The following is a 15,853-nucleotide window of genomic DNA, read 5'->3' as shown; positions in this document are numbered from 1 at the left end:
CGCCATCGGAAGAAATCATTGCCTCTGTAGGTTGTGCTTTGCTTTCTTCAAATAGGCATGCGGATTTCAGATGGGAATCGTGGGATCGTATTTCATCAGGGTACGCTCAAAACTTAACAAGAGCCCTTCCCTCCACGCGCCTGCAGCACTCAGCCATTAATACTGAGAATCTTTACCGTGAGAAGCCAAGATTCTTACCTTCCCGGAGGTACGTGTGCAGATTTGGGGTTTATGGAAGAGAACAATATTAAGCTACTTATTGCCTTTAATGTCTCCCTGCATTTGTATGTCCCGAGTGACATAAAGTTGATACGTGATAAAAATAGATTTTCCTGAGGGATGTGAAATCTTACCGGAATGGGGTATCTTTTTTCCTCTTTTCTTTGAATACACCCATGCTCGGCCGCTTGGAATAGGAGGCTCCAAGATCGTAATCCTCATACTCTTCCCAGCTGTCTCCAGACTTGAACACCGTCTGACCCCAGCGCCTCCTAGCACTTTTGTGCCCCAGGGTACCATTTGGCTTCTGTGGTGGAAAATCAGTCATCATCATCTCTAATCATTTGCTGAATGCCTTTTATGCACAAGCTACTCTACCTTATACTAAGAGTACCTGACCTCGAGGGGCCTTCCGTACCGTTAAGATAACACGTACACACGTTGAAAAGTGTTAACAAAAATAGGTAGCACGTGCTAAAAACAGGATAGGGGTTCCGAGGAAGGAGAGATCTCTGACATTGGGTTGGGGGAGGACTCGAACACTTAAGGATCAGAACTGCTCACCGCCGTATAATTTGGAAAACTGCCATGTGTGTGACTGTCTCTCTGGGCAAGTGACTGAACATTTCAAAGGCTCGGTTTCCTCCTCCTTAAATGGTGATATCCAATGTTCATCTAATTAGTGTTTCTGAATTTAATAGTAAAATACATCGGAAGTCCTTCGGTTAGGGCCTAACACGTGACGAGAGTCACTGAGTTAGGTGGTACGATTATTACTACTGTTGTTGTTCCAGAGTTTGGAAGAGGGAAAGAGGGTGACTTTCTGATAGAAAAGTGCCAGAGTGTGTTCTGGGAAGGAAGGGTGGTTGGTGCTTATCAAGGCAGATAGTTGGTGCTAGAAGTAGTGAAAGACAGGGTTGCAAGGACAGACTGATGCCGGAGTCTGAAGGCCTTCCAGCGTCTGCCTAACGAGCTGCAGCTCTCCTGTGAGCAGTGGAAAACACTGGATGTTTTTTGAGCTAAAAAGTGAGGAGATACAGGCGGCATTCCCGAAGGCCAGACTCTTCAGATGGGAGGCCTTTGCAGTTATACTGGCATGCAGTGGCAAGGGCAACAGATTCCTAGTCGTTGGAATGCTCGGGAAAGAACACGTGTGCTCTTAACAAGGAATTAAAGGCCTGGACTTTGCATCTATGTGAACAGATGTGAGAGAAGAGTGTGGCAGCACTCGTTGCAGCGGTATGCTTAAATACCTGAAGTCCCAGCTGCCTTTGCAGCTGTTTGTAGCCATGTGACACAATCTAGCCAATGAGTTGTCAGTGGAAGTCTACTAGAGGGATTTCTGGGACAGCTAGCATGACATGCCAGTGTTGTTGTTGTTTTTTTTAATGTTTATTTTTGAGAGAGAGAGAGAGAGAGAGAGAGAGAGAGAGAGCTCAAGCAGGGAAGGGACAGAGGGAGAGAGAGAGGGAGACACAGAATCCGAAGCAGGTCCCAGGCTCTGAGCTGTCAGCACAGAGCCCGACGCGGGGCTCAAACTCACAAACTGTGAGATCATGACCCGAGCTGAAGTCGGACGCTTAACGGCCTGAGCCACCCAGGGGCCCCATCACTCTTCCCTCTTCTAGAATACAGATGCCGTCCCAAAGGGACAGCAGCCATGTTGTGGCCATAGGAAGGAAAGTCGCTTGCTAACCATGGTAGAACAGGAAGGCAGAAGCGGTCTGGTTCCTTCTACAAGCTGCCGCAGCCCTGGTTTGGCCCACCACTGACTTCTTGTCATGTGGGAAAACAACCCATTACTGTTGGGGCCTCAGGGGTCAGGTTTCCATCGTAAGTCACTGAGTGTAATCCTAATAGATGCAGAGAAGGAAAGGCAGCAATCACTTCAGGATGGGGGCCCTGTCAACAGAAATAAGGAACGAGGAAGAAGACTTGGCTTGGATCAGAGAGTGGTTTTATTCAAATTTATTTGGGGTGTTTTTGGGGTTTGTAAACCGAGGAGTCCAAAAGGCAATTGAAAATTAGGGAATTTGGAAGCAAGGTCAGCAAATACAGTTATCTCTGGAGCACGATGTTGAAAGAATGGATATACTATTGCTTGGAGCCCGTGGTGTCACAGTGATGGCCCATGACGAAAATGGTATTTGCCAACTTCTGTTATTGTTTTCTTTGCCAGGGAGAATGAGCTCTAGACTAAGGAGAATAAAAAGCTATCAGGTCCCAGATAAGAAGAGCTGATCAAAGGTTACACTTAGCTGAGTTTGAGGCTCTGGTTTTGGTGGGATGGTTTTTTAGGGTGCTGAGTCTGTGTGCTTCTGAACAGTGTCAGTAACATCAAGTCATATGCCTGAGAAGACTGGAAAGGGGCAAATGTACGTAATTTTTGTAACGTAGAAGGTGGAGTTGTGCCAACTCCACTTTAATACGTTTGGTATAGGATGAGGACAAAGATTCGAAAATCAGTTACTAAAGGGAAAGTTTTTGAGCATCAAGGGAAAGGAGTGGCAGACCACCTAGGCAACCATTTTTTGTAAGAAGCACACAATGTATGTAGTCTGTGTGGCCTTTGACAAAATGGGTGACAGGGTCTTTGAGGCTATCAGTGAAGCGACAAAAGGACAACAAGGCAGGGTCAGTACTGCTGACCACCCCCCCCCCACCCATTTATAACCCACGTCTAATGTGATGGTATTTGGACAAGTGGCCTTTGGAAGGTAACTGGGGATTAGTGCCCTTATGAAAGAGACTCCAGAGAGCCTGCTTTCTCTCTCTGCCATATGAGGACAAAGCAAGAAGGTGACATCCACAAACCAGGAAGAAGGCCCTCCCTAGGAATCAAATTGGCTAACGCTCTGATCTTGGACTTCCCAGCATCTAGAACTGTGATAAAATAAATTTCTGGCTTAAAGCCACCCAGTCTATGGCATTTTGTTATAGCAGACTAAGTACGTAGTTTGGTACTCTGACCAAGAGTGCTGCCAGTGGATCAATGTCCATCTAGAAGAAAGTTCTACTGGCCTGCCCAAGGGCTCCCTGCCATTCTGTTCATCATGAAGGTATAGGGCTAGGGTATTGGGTACTTTGACTTAGTGCATACCAGGGCTGGGCATAGTACATGGCACTTAGTAGCTACTCAGTAAATATTCCTTTTCTTTTCCTCTCAGTATGAGTCAACATTTGATGTGCCTTCCAAGAAAAAGACAAAAGTGTAATCTTTGGCGGCACGAGTGGATGGACCTCTGGTTCTGGGATGTTGGAGGTGATTCACCATGCTTTATACTCCCTGCCTGCTGTTCACCTCTGGTTCTGGCAGCCTCATTCTAACGGGGAAGCAGGATGGTAAGGGGGACTCAACAGCTCCTTCCTACCCAGGAACCAAGGATTACTCAGTCATTGGTGAATGATGCCATGTGCGGAGCACATGGGGGAACCGGGGATGTTTCTCCTAGAGAAAAGGGCAGGCAGTATAAGGGCTATTTTCAAATATCTGAATGGCTGCCTTTCTCGAAGAGTGATGAACTTTTATTAAAAGCTAAAGAAGACCAGAGTTTAGCTCAGTATAAGGAAGAACTTTCTAATAGTCAGAAATGCCCCAAAGGTGATGTGGGTTCGTCAGGACCCTGGGGGTGCTGAACAGAAATAATGTGGACAATTATTCACTCATTTGTTCAACAGATATTTGAGAATTTACCGTGTGCCAGGCACCATTCTGGGTTTGGGGCCTGTACTGATAAACAAAACAGACAACATCCCTGACCTCATGAAACTTACATTCCAGTAGGAAGAGCCAGATAATAAACAATACACATAAGATACACATAATTAGTTGTATGTTAGAATACGTCAGGGCTTTGCGAGCAGGGCTTGCTTCTATAGGGGTGGCAGGAATGGATAAGGAACTAGGCAGTTTTCTTTGAGATCTCTCAGTCCTAAAATGCCCATAACGCAGTGCATTTGGGAGTATACATCTTGAGGAGCCAGTAATATGGCACATGACGAGCTCCCTGAACCGACCAAACAACCAAAGTCGGAAGAGGAAGTTTTTATACTATGCCTGACACTTAAAAAAAAAAAAAATCTGTTCATGTTCAGTAGTATTTAAAACCAGTATAAAATTACTGTTAAAATCCTTAAGATTTTAGGGTCAGCTCTCTTGAGTCCCATATTCTATTAAATGCTTTCAGTTCTTCTGTATCTAAGTAACTGTTAAAGTCTGTTAACATCAAAACTTTATTACATTAGTTTTGGTAGTTTTTCTTTTCATAAACCATATTAGAATTTTAAGTTATCTCATGCTAAGCCCCGGCCAGAGGAAGCAAGGACTTAAACATAGAATCATATTTTACATCTTAAAAAAAAATTTTTTTAGGGGGCGCCCGGGTGGCTCAGTCAGGTAAGCGTCCAACTTCAGCTCAGGTCATGATCTCATTGTTCCTGAGTTTGAACCCCGCATCAGGCTCTGTGCTGACAGCTCAGAGCCTGGAGCCTGCTTCGGACTCTGTGTCTCCCTCTCTCTCTCTCTCTCTCTCTCTCTCTCTCTGCCTTCCCCACTTGTGTGCGCGCGCTCTCTCTCTCTCTCTCTCAAAAATAAACAAACATTTCTAGGCATTTTTAGGAATGCCTAGAAAACAAAAGCCTAACTGAACCAAACTACTGCATATAAAGGATCCTCACGGGCTACTTACGGCCGGCATGTTTTTGACGATGCTCGGAAATAGCGTCTGTGGCTGTTTCTGCTGCTTTGGCGCTTGCAGGACACTCGTGTTCTGTGGCGGCTGGATGGACCGCAGTGGCTGGTGGCTGTTTTTCGGCTGCGGCTGTCTGACAGTCTGCTCATTGATGTCCGGCAGAGGCTCAGGTTCTAGATCAACTGAAGATGGCTTCGGCTCTGGTGGTTGCACCTGCTTACTATGTAAAGATTGTTTTGATTCCAGATGATGTGAGGAAGGGCCTAATACTTGACCAACTTGAAAATACGGGTGTTTCAGTGCCTACAAAAAGCAGGGAAATAAGAAATGGAAAACGGTCTCACCTACATGTATTGCACATGAACTACCGACCGGCAGCGAGCTCAGCATATAGAACTAGACTAGATAAGCTTCAAAGACTCAGAAAGCATCCAGTTTTCCCTTATGTGGTACCTTCAAAAAGAGGACTGGGAAGTAATGATTTAGGAAAGAAATTTCTTTTAAAAAGCAAAGTACAACATAGTAGGAAGAATGTCAAACTCACATGTAATTTTAACATCCAGGCAACACAACCGTTGTATTTAAAGATTCTGTATGAAAAAAAAAATCTAGCTTATAAACACTGGCCAAATTTGTTGCGATTCATTCAAACTAAAATGCTAGATACTGATCATGGTCCAAAGGCATTAGAAAATGAGTAAAAAAACCTATGTAGTTCATTTCCAACAGTTAACTATCACATTATATAAAATTCAGGCCTACACTTAGCCTAAGGATAACTACATACCTACTAGCAATAAAAAAATTCTAAGAAAGGAGATGACAAGTGAATATGTTTTAGAGTGTATTATAGCACTATACCAGATATTTATGGAAAGAAAATATAAATAATAATAAAAAATGATCACTGAGGGTTTTTTTTTAATTTTTAAAAATGTTTTTATTTATTTCTGAGACAGAGACAGACAGAGCGTGAGCAGGGGAGGGTCAGAGAGAGAGAGAGGGAGACACAGAATCTGAAGCAGGCACCAGGCTCTGAGCTGTCGGCACAGAGCCGGACGCGAGACTCGAACCCACGGACTGTGAGATCGTGACCTGAGCCGAAGTCGGACACCCAACCGACTGAGCCACCCAGGTGCCCCTGATCACTGAGTTTCAACTAGTTCAGTCAGCCACTCGCTGCTGCTGCTGCATGGAGGTGGCAGGTGGAGTGGAGGACCCCTCACGACTGTCTGGGGACATGAGCTACAGTAGAGGTTCTCAGTTTGGGGCGATTTGTCCCCTCTGGAGACATTTATTTATTGTCACAATTTGGGGGTGGGAGGCGCTCCTGGCATCGAGTATAATAACAGGACAGCCCTACAACAGAGGTGATCTGATCCAAATGTCGGGAGCACCAAGGTGGATGAAAATTGACCTAGAGAACGTCCGAAGTCTTCTGTGCAGCTCAGCTGTGGAGGCTGAGCCCCTTACCAGTAAGCCTGTGCCTGGATTAAGGAGGAAGGCTCCCAGTTCCGCTGTTTGTGTCTGTGTGGGGGGTGGGGGGAGGGGAGGGAAGGTGGGAGGGGGTCCTTGAGGTCGCCCAGCCCTATTACCCTGCACATCCTGCCCTAAGCCGGTCCCCACCTGTGCGTGAGCACAGCCCTGACCCACAGTTGGCTGCTTCTCAGGCCTGCAAGGGCAGTTTCTGGGGGGACAGCATGGCCCCTGTATCCTATAACTTCCATCTCTCCCTAACTAGGCCTCCCTGCTTCCACTAAAAAGCAAGGCTATGACATAGTGGAAAAGAAAGAGGTTAAGGGCAGGGAGGTGGATTTTGGCGGAGGCAGAAGAGTTTTTTTTTTTTTTTTTTTTATTTATTTATTTATTTATTTATTTTTGGGACAGAGAGAGACAGAGCATGAACGGGGGAGGGGCAGAGAGAGAGAGGGAGACACAGAATCGGAAACAGGCTCCAGGCTCCGAGCCATCAGCCCAGCGCCTGACGCGGGGCTCAGAGCCTGACGCGGGGCTCGAACTCACGGACCGTGAGATCGTGACCTGGCTGAAGTCGGACGCTTAACCGACTGCGCCACCCAGGCGCCCCACAGAAGAGTTTTTAATTCTGCGATGTCCCCTACCACAGCTGGTGTCCGTGTTAATTACACTGACATTGCTAAGTGGAGCTCTACAAACACAGACAATTTAAATACAGCATTGCGTGACACACAGAAGGCACTCAAATTCTGCATTAAGTCATATGAATTAGTGTGTCAATACTCCTGAATTTGAAATGGGCTATATTTTGGAACCGGAACCTTTATAAATGCGTTTTGTAATTTCACGGCTTCGTCTGTAACAATCTTTCCTCTTTAATATCAGCTACCGTCCTTCCAGAGGAGGAGAGTCTTAGAAATAATTTATTTTTTACTGCTCATGCAGAGAATATTTGATCATTGCATACAATAAGGATGCATAGAGGGGTGCCTGGGTGGCTCAGTCGGTTAAGTGTCTGACTCTTGGTTTCCACTCCGGTCATGATCTCACGGCTTCTTGTGAGTTCGAGTCCTACGTCAGGCTCCCGGCTGACAGCTCAGAGCCTTCTTGGGATTCTCTCTCTCTCCCTCTCTCCCTGCCCCTTCCCTGCTTGCTCCCTCTCTCTCTCTCTCAAAATAAAAAAAAAAAAAAAAAATGAACAAAAAGAATGATTTAAAAAGGATGTATAGAAATTTCTATAATTAAAATGATTTCTAATGCCAACACCAGAAGAAAACTACTGCTCACATTGTGACGGGTTGTTTTTTTCAGAACTTCCTTCTAGTCATGTAATATATGTATATTTTTAAAAATAAAATCATATTGTATTATAATATTCTAGCCTGCTTTTAAACTTAGCATTTGAACTTGAGAATTCTCTAAAATGGTTTCATTTTAAAAATTCCATTTTTTTTTGTTCTGTGCCCACAGATTATATAATTTATCTGAAGGTATAAAGTGTGCATAACTTCAGGAGCTCATACTGTCTGCCTTAATTCAGATTCCTTAGAAACAGAGCCTAAGAAGGAGATCTGGTACCAGTGATATATTGAGGGAGTGCTTTTCATGAAAAAAAAAAAAAAAAAAAAAAAAAATCTGACGTGGGTGAAGGATAAGGGTGGGGAGGGGTCAACCTAGGATACCAACTCTGATCAAGTCTAGCTTGGCCTGATCCACAGAGAAGGAGGGGGATTCTGAAATGAAAATCTGACTTCAGGGTTTTGCCCTCTTAAAACAAAGGTATCTTTATGTCAGCCATGCAAAGGATCTAGACTGTCCCCAAAGCAGATGTATGGGTACGTAACCTCTCAGTGATGCTGGTTTTTGCTGGCTGGAGCAATTGTCCAGGAAAGGGAGCAGCTGTGAGCATTAGCAACCAGCACTTTACAGAAGCTGGAGGACAGGTGCATCATCCTGGCACAGGAGATCTGGGTGAGGCATTAACAGCATCTACTATAATATCTGCTATAATATCTTGTTCAAATAGCAGTCTCCATTTTTTAATTGTAGCAAACAGTCTACTTTAATGATGTTTAAACTTGAAACGTTCCCTTGGAAACATTTAGGTTTATACTGCCAATGGAAAGTTTTTTTGTTTTTTTTTTAAATGTTTTATTTGTTTTTGAGACAGAGGGAGACAGAGCATGAACAGGGGAGGGGCATAGAGAGAGAGGGAGACACAGAATCTGAAGCAGGCTCCAGACTCTGAGCTGTCAGCACAGAGCCCGACGTGGGGCTCGAACTCACGGACCGCGAGATCATGACCTGAGCCGACGTCAGACGCTCAACCGACTGAGCCACCCAGGCGCCCCAATGGAAAGTTTTTAATTAGCTTTTAACATCTGTGTGCAGAAATCTTTATCCAACTTTCTGATTGTTTTTAAGGTTCTTGATATACTATGTTGCAAAACTATTTTCCATTATTTAGAGAAATAGCTTTTCAAAGGTTTTGTTTTTTGTTTTTTTGTTTTTTTTTTTTTTGCATTTTACCATGGGGAACAAGAGGGGGAACATCAAAAAAAATATTTTTGGTAATTTTTCTTTCTTTTTCTTTGATTTTTTTTTATTAAAATTTTTTTAATGTTTATTTTTGAGAGAGAGAGAGAGAAAGAGAGACCATGAGTGGGGATGGGGCAGAGAGAGAGGGAGACACAGAATCAGAAACAGACTCCAGGCTCCATGCGGGGCTCGAACTCATGAACTGCAAGATCATGACCTGAGCCAAAGTCGGACATTCAACAGACTGAGCCACCCAGGTGCCCCTCTTTTTCTGTGATTTTTTTAAAAAAATGTAATTTATTTTGAGAGAGAGTGTGTGCATGAACAGGGGAGGGGCAGAGAGAGAGAGAGAGAGAGAGAGAGAGAGAGAGAGAATCCCGAGCAGGCTCCACGCTGCCAGCATAGAGCCTGATGTGGAGCTCAATCTATCAAACCATGAGATCATGACCTGAGCTGAAACCAAGAGTAGGATGCTTAACTGACTGAGTCACCCAGGCACCCCTTTCTGTGACTTTTTAACATGTCTCATGCCCATTCTTCTTTTTTAGGTAAGAGTTAAAGAGTTTTGTTGCGTTTTTATTACAAAAGTAACCAATATTTAGAAACATTAGAAAATACACTGCCACATTTGTTAAAAAGATTTGTTGCTATTTGCCTTCTAATCTTAAGATTTTTATAAGAGAAAATTTTAATTTTATGCGATCAAATCTGAGCTTTCCCTACACAGAACAAACTGTTGGTCACCCAGAGGGGAGGGAGGAAATAGGGGGAACTCAGTGAAGGGGATTAAGGAGTGCATTTATCATGATGAAAAAAAAAAATCTGAGTTTTCCCTCAGATTTCTGAGGGAAATTTTTCTTCTATTACTTTTATACTCCTCTATTTCTATACTCCTCTATTTCTATACTCCTCTATTAGGAAGAAACTCATCACTGGTAGTAGAGAGGCATCTCTCTACTGAGGGAAATCTGAGGGAAAACTCAGAGAAGAAATTTTTCTTCTATTACTTTTATACTCCTCTATTTCTTAGCCTGAGATCAGATACTCACCTATAATTTCTCTAGTTCTTAATAGTTTGTCCTTCTTATTATTTAAACCTTCTGTGATTTACTTGAAAAATTGAAAAGTATGGTGAGAAATAACCTAAATTTACTTTTTTCCAAAGAATTAACTAATTGTCCCAGTGACGGTACCCCTCCCCCCCCCCATTTGTGATGCCGTATTTACCCCTCTGCTGACTTACAGCTTTTGCAACTCTGAGCTGTCTGTCCATTCTTATGCTAGTACCTTCACTGTTGTAATTACTATCACTTTACAGGTCGTTTTAATATTTGATAGGGCAAGCTGTCTGCCCCACCACTGTCCTCCAATTACTTATTCAAACCTGTCTTGACTATTCTTTCCCATTTGTTCTTCCAGTTCACCTTTCGAGAACATTTCTCAACCTTATTATTTCTGAAATAATGTTTTGGTAATTAATTTTTTTTTTCTTATTTTAGAGAGAGAGAGTGCGAGCCGCGAGAGGGGTAGAGAGAGAGAGAGAAGGAGAGATAGAGGATCTTAAGCAGGCTGCATGCTCATTGTGGAGCCCAAAGCAGGGCTCGATCCCACGGCCCTGGGATCACGACCTGAGCCAAAATCCAGAGGTGGACGCTCAATCGACTGAGCCATCCAGGTGCCCCTGTTTTGGCAATTTTAATACTGAATTTATATTTAAATAACAATAAGTATACGCTAAAGCTTAGATTTTTTTTTAAATCTAAGCCCTTTGCAAACACAACCATGGCATTTTCAAGACTGCGACTCGAGAGAACACCTGTAGGATGTAGAAGGGCTAGTCACAGAGGAGCCAAGCGAGGGTACCACCTGCTGCCCTCTTGTGGGGGCTGCAGAGTGAACAATATTCCAGTCCTATGGAGGGATGACACTGTTGTGTGGAGTGAACAAGGACCCACCTCTAAACCACAGGAGAGCACAGAAAATCTGTTTCCTAACTGAAGAGATGCCTCTCTACTACCAGTGATGAGTTTCTTCCTAATTCTCTGTCACATGCCTGAATTTTTTTTAAATATATTTTTTAATGTTTATTTATTTTTGAGAGAGAGACAGACCATGAGCGGGGGAAGGGAAGAGAGAGAGAGACAGAATCCTAAGCAGGCTCCAGGCTCTGAGCTGTCAGCCCGACGCTGGGCTCAAACTCACAAACAGTGAGATCATGACCTGAGCCGAAGTCAGATGCTGAACTGACTGAGCCACCCAGGCGCCCCTTGAATTTTTATCATTAGAGAAATTGATCTCTTTCAGCCTCAACCTCATTTGAACCGCCAGACACAGAACATCATTGGTGTGGCTGTCTTCTCAATTCTCCCAGGCATCTTGTAGGCCTAGAAATTAATTCATGACATATTGGATGCCTTAAGGTTTTGGGCTTACTTCTGTTGGTAAAACCCTGGTTGAGAATAGACTTGTCTTTGTAAATGAAAATATTCCTGGTATTGTAAACCCTCAAAACAAAAAGAAAAGGGAAGGGAAGGGGAGAGGAGGGGAGGGGAGGGGAGGGGAGGGGAGGGGAGGGAAGGGAAGGGAAGGGAAGGAAAAAACACTGTATCAGGGGGATTCATCTTACCTGGCTTGCTGTTGGTCGCTTCTTTGGATCCCAATTTAACATTTCAGTCATTAGCTGAATAGCTTCATTACTGGCGTTGGGAATAAGAGTTTTTAAGTTTATAGGAACACACTGGGGAAAGCGGAAATTCATAGAGGATGCAAGCTGGTACCCTTCTGGCCAGTCACTCTATTTAGGGAATATATAAGTAGGTGGGACGGGAGAGAAAAAAAAAAAAAAAGAAAAAGAAAAGAAAAATGGTTTTTAGTAATCAACTTAAAAACATAGAAATAATGTAAAATCACTGGTGTATGAAAATGTTACTGTTAACTACCATAAATAGATGAAAGAATGAAACACCAGACCACGTATACACTTCAGGGCTACGGAGAGTATAGAAGGAATATAGAACTGTTAGGAAAAAATGAGAAAGCACTTCTATGAATTTCAGAATATTCAACTCTTGTCAGGTGTTTGGACCTTGAGGATGATATCCAGGTGACTTTGAATAAACAAGGACAACAGATATACGAAGCGGCTGATCATCCCAAAGACCCTTATTATATGTTATATACATCCCATCCAGTGTTAAAAACTGCACATAGCTGGGAAATGACAAATTTCAGTAAATCTCTAATAACTGTTTACTTGTCTGATGTTAACTACAAGGCACATGTGAATACAATTAGGATGTAATGATAATGATACATACTTATTAAGTACGTATCAGAAAGTAAGGTCTAGCTGAATGCAATAGTTAATTGAAAAGTAGTCGGTTCAAGACATCACATATCCAGGGCAGAGGTACATAGAAAGAAACACGAAAAGCTTAAGCGAAAATGGTCCAGGACACCTGGGATTAATGAGGCGATGCCAATGAACATTCACAGAGCAAGTAGGAGAGTCTAAGCAAGGATATCTATGCAGTCAGCAATGCTAAATATAGAGTATTCCCTTAAGTTCTTAAAGGCAAGAATCTTTTCTTCTTTAGCCTGGTGGGGACTCTGGCTTCTCACCCCACCCAATTAAAAAAAAAAAAAAGGATTATAAGAACAAATAACCATTAAAACATAAGCCTATTTGAAAATGAAAGATATCAGATAGCCAAGGTAAAAGTTATAAATAACCAAAAGTTATAACAACTTAAGGACGAGAGTACTCACTTTTTTGGGAGTCCCTAAAACTTGGCAAATCTTAAAGATTTCATCGACCTCACTTGTCCCTGGGAAAAGTGGTCTTAATGTATACAGTTCGGCCATTATACTCCCTACAGCCCATACATCAATGGGAGAGCTATAAACTGAAGATCTTAATAAAACTTCAGGAGCACGATACCTATGAAAATAGAAAACAAAAGAAAACAGGCCAATTTGACTGTGGGTTCAAAGACGGCGTGGCAGTAAGGTTCTATTCTGTTTGGTCACGCATTTCAACCAAGGGATCGGTATGAAGTGCTTTCTGTGCATCTGGCATTTATACAATGTGTTGGGGTTACGTTGGACGTAACATATTTTCCCTGACCACAAACAGTTGGTGGAGCTGGAGACAAATTTAAATGAAGTGTCCAAGTGGCCTAAGATAGGAACTCAAATGAATAAATATGGAAATAAATGCTGTAAGACACGGTTGGGGTGGCGGGGAGAAGGGTTCTGAACAGAAGCAGATACATTCTGAATGAGAACAGTTGTATAATTTTACCAAGCATTGTATCCGTGCTATATTTATATGAAGGATAGAAAACAAAAGATTAGCAAAGATTGTCCCTAAGTAGTGTGGGGTTTTTTTCCTTCTTTTTACTTATCAGTTTGAAAGTGCTGATTCCTTCAGTTGATTCCATTCCCTTAACTAACATGTATTTTCATGGAGAAAAATACACGATTTACGAGAGCAAAGCTACATGGTAGGAAATATTCTCACTTCTCACTTATTTTTTTCCATATTGAAATGTGTAGATTTTTCAGCCCAAATGTGTCACAGTGTGTGTTTTTGGTTTTTTTTTTGTTTTTTTTTGCTTCTATCCCGAGTACCTTTGACAGGTTTATTGAGATATAATTCACATAATGTCATAACATACAACTCTCCATTTAAAAGCGTATGACTCAGGGGCTTTAAGTAATCCATCATCACAATCAACTTTGACCATGTTCATTGCCCCCCAAAGAAACCCCATACCTCCCCCAAAACCCTGTATTCCCAGTGCTCTAGCTTTACCAGTGGAACCACACGCTTTCTGGTCCTTGGTGACTGGCCTCTTTCACTTAGCATGTTGTCAAGGTTCCTCCATGCTGTGGCATGTATCAGTATTTCATTTTTCTTCCTGCCGAATCGTGTTCCATTATATGGCCCTAGTATACCTTATTTACCCACTCACCAGTGGACGGGCACTTGGGTTGTTTCCAATTTGGGGCTATTATAAGTAGTGCCGTTGTGAACATGCATGTGTAAGTTTCTGTGTGGATGTGTGTTTCCATTTCCCTGGGCTACATACCAGAGAAATGTGTGTGGAGTTGCTGGATCACGTAGTAACTGGATGTTTAACCCCTGAAGAACCACTGACTCTTTTGCACCATTTCACGCTCACACCAGTGATGTGTGAGGGGTCCGGACTCTCCGCGTCCTTGCCAATGCTTGCTACTATGCCTTGAGCTTTCTGTGAGATAAAATTCATTGTTTTGAATGTTTTGCCAAGTTTGGATGTTGAAAACAAGTCTCAATTTCATTCCGTTTCAGTATGGAACCTAAATTTACCCAGATGAAAACAGATACTCAACCTAAAACAGAACTGAGGCTCCCCCATATCAATTAGTGCTGACTCCAATCTTCCAGTTGCTCAAGAAAAAAAGAAAAAAACAACCTGAAAGTCTCTGACCCCTTTATCTGACACCCCACATCTGATTCACCAGGAAGTCACGGTTGCGCTGCTTTAAAAATACCACCTCCGTGGCCACCAGATCCAAGCCACTGTCACTTCCTGCCAGAATTACTGTAACAGCCTCCTGCCTGGTCTCCCTGCTTCTTCCCTAGCTCCTCGGAAACCTGTTTTTAATACAGCAGTGAGAGTGGTACTTCGAAGGCATGTCAGATCATATCACACCTCTTCTCAATACCCTCCAGGGGCGAACGCCCGGATTAACAAGCCACCACAGTCCTTACAATGACCTGTAAGGACCCATGAGATCTGGCCACTCCATACACTCTCTCGCCTCATTTCCTCCTACAGTCGTCCCTGTTCATTCTGCTCTTGGCAGAATTCACACATGGCGCTCCCATCTCAAGGCCTTTGCGCTCAGCATTTTGTCTGCGTGAAAGCTCCTTCTTGCCCTGGCCTCTCCTTCTCAGCGAGAGCCTCTCTTTACAATAGAAACATGCCCTGTCCTTCCCCTACCCACCCAACTCCCTGTCCCTCTCCATATTTTATTTTTCTCCATAATCATGTATCACCACCTGATTTACCAATATGCTTGTTTTTCCTGGAATGTAACACACACACACACACACACACACACACACACACACACAGAAAAGTGCACGTATTGTAAGAGGGCAGCTTGATGAATTTTCACAAATAGAACACATCCACTGACGCAGCACCAAGTTCAAGAAAAACTGAGTGTTGTCAGCATCCCAGGAGGTCCCTCTCCCGCACTCACTGTCACTATTCACGTAACTGCTACCCTGACTGCTGACAGCATACGTTAGGTTTCACTTTATATAAGTGGAATCCTACCATATGTACTTTTTTCCTGTTTGGCCTCTTGCTCTCCGCATTATATCTGTGAGACTCAGTCGTATTGTTGTGTGTGGCTGTAGGCTTTTCATTCTCATTGCTGTAAAGCATTCTACTGGGTGAATATATTCCGCTGCTCATGATGGACGTTTGGGTAGCTTGCAGTTTGGGACTATTACATGTCTTCTGATGAGGATGTGCATGTCTTTCTGTTGGTAGTGCATGACGTTTCTTGGTTTTTGGGTTTTTTTTTTAAGTTTATTTATTTATTTATTTAAAAAAATTTTTTTTAACGTTTATTTATTTTTGAGACAAAGACAGAGCATGAACGGGGGAGGGTCAGAGAGAGAGGGAGACACAGAATCTGAAACAGGCTCCAGGCTCTGAGCCGTCAGCACAGAGCCCGACGCGGGGCTCGAACTCACGAACTGTGAGATCATGACCTGAGCTGAACTTGGATGGTTAACCAACTGAGCCACCCAGGTGCCCCGCCCCCCCCATGATGTTTTTATTTGTTTATTGGATGTCATGTAAGTAGCATGAGACAGAGATTTTTTTCCTGTGACGTTCACTTCCGTGTTCCCCGTGCCTGAGATA

At 43.2% G+C, this 15,853-nt stretch overlaps 1 protein-coding gene across 11 annotated transcripts in view; it reads right to left on the bottom strand.

Annotated features, from left to right (window-relative positions):
• Positions 1-15,853, bottom strand: part of MAK (male germ cell associated kinase) — a 55,729-nt gene that overhangs the window by 16,720 nt on the left and 23,156 nt on the right. For all 11 annotated transcript variants that reach the window (XM_078446643.2, XM_078446648.2, XM_078446649.2 and 8 more), the window contains 4 exons: positions 12,693-12,864; positions 11,551-11,718; positions 4,908-5,213; positions 354-526 (listed from right to left, as the gene is read on the bottom strand). In XM_078446643.2, coding sequence (XP_078302769.2) covers positions 354-526; positions 4,908-5,213; positions 11,551-11,718; positions 12,693-12,864 — 819 coding nt within the window. The remainder of the gene's footprint in view (positions 1-353; positions 527-4,907; positions 5,214-11,550; positions 11,719-12,692; positions 12,865-15,853) is intronic.

Source organism: Panthera onca, chromosome B2 (genome assembly GCF_046562875.1).
Source record: "Panthera onca isolate mPanOnc1 chromosome B2, mPanOnc1 haplotype 2, whole genome shotgun sequence".
Classification (NCBI taxonomy): Eukaryota; Metazoa; Chordata; class Mammalia; order Carnivora; family Felidae; genus Panthera; species Panthera onca.
The sequence above is the reverse complement of the archived record's forward strand: the minus strand, read 5'-3'. Positions and strand labels throughout refer to the sequence as shown.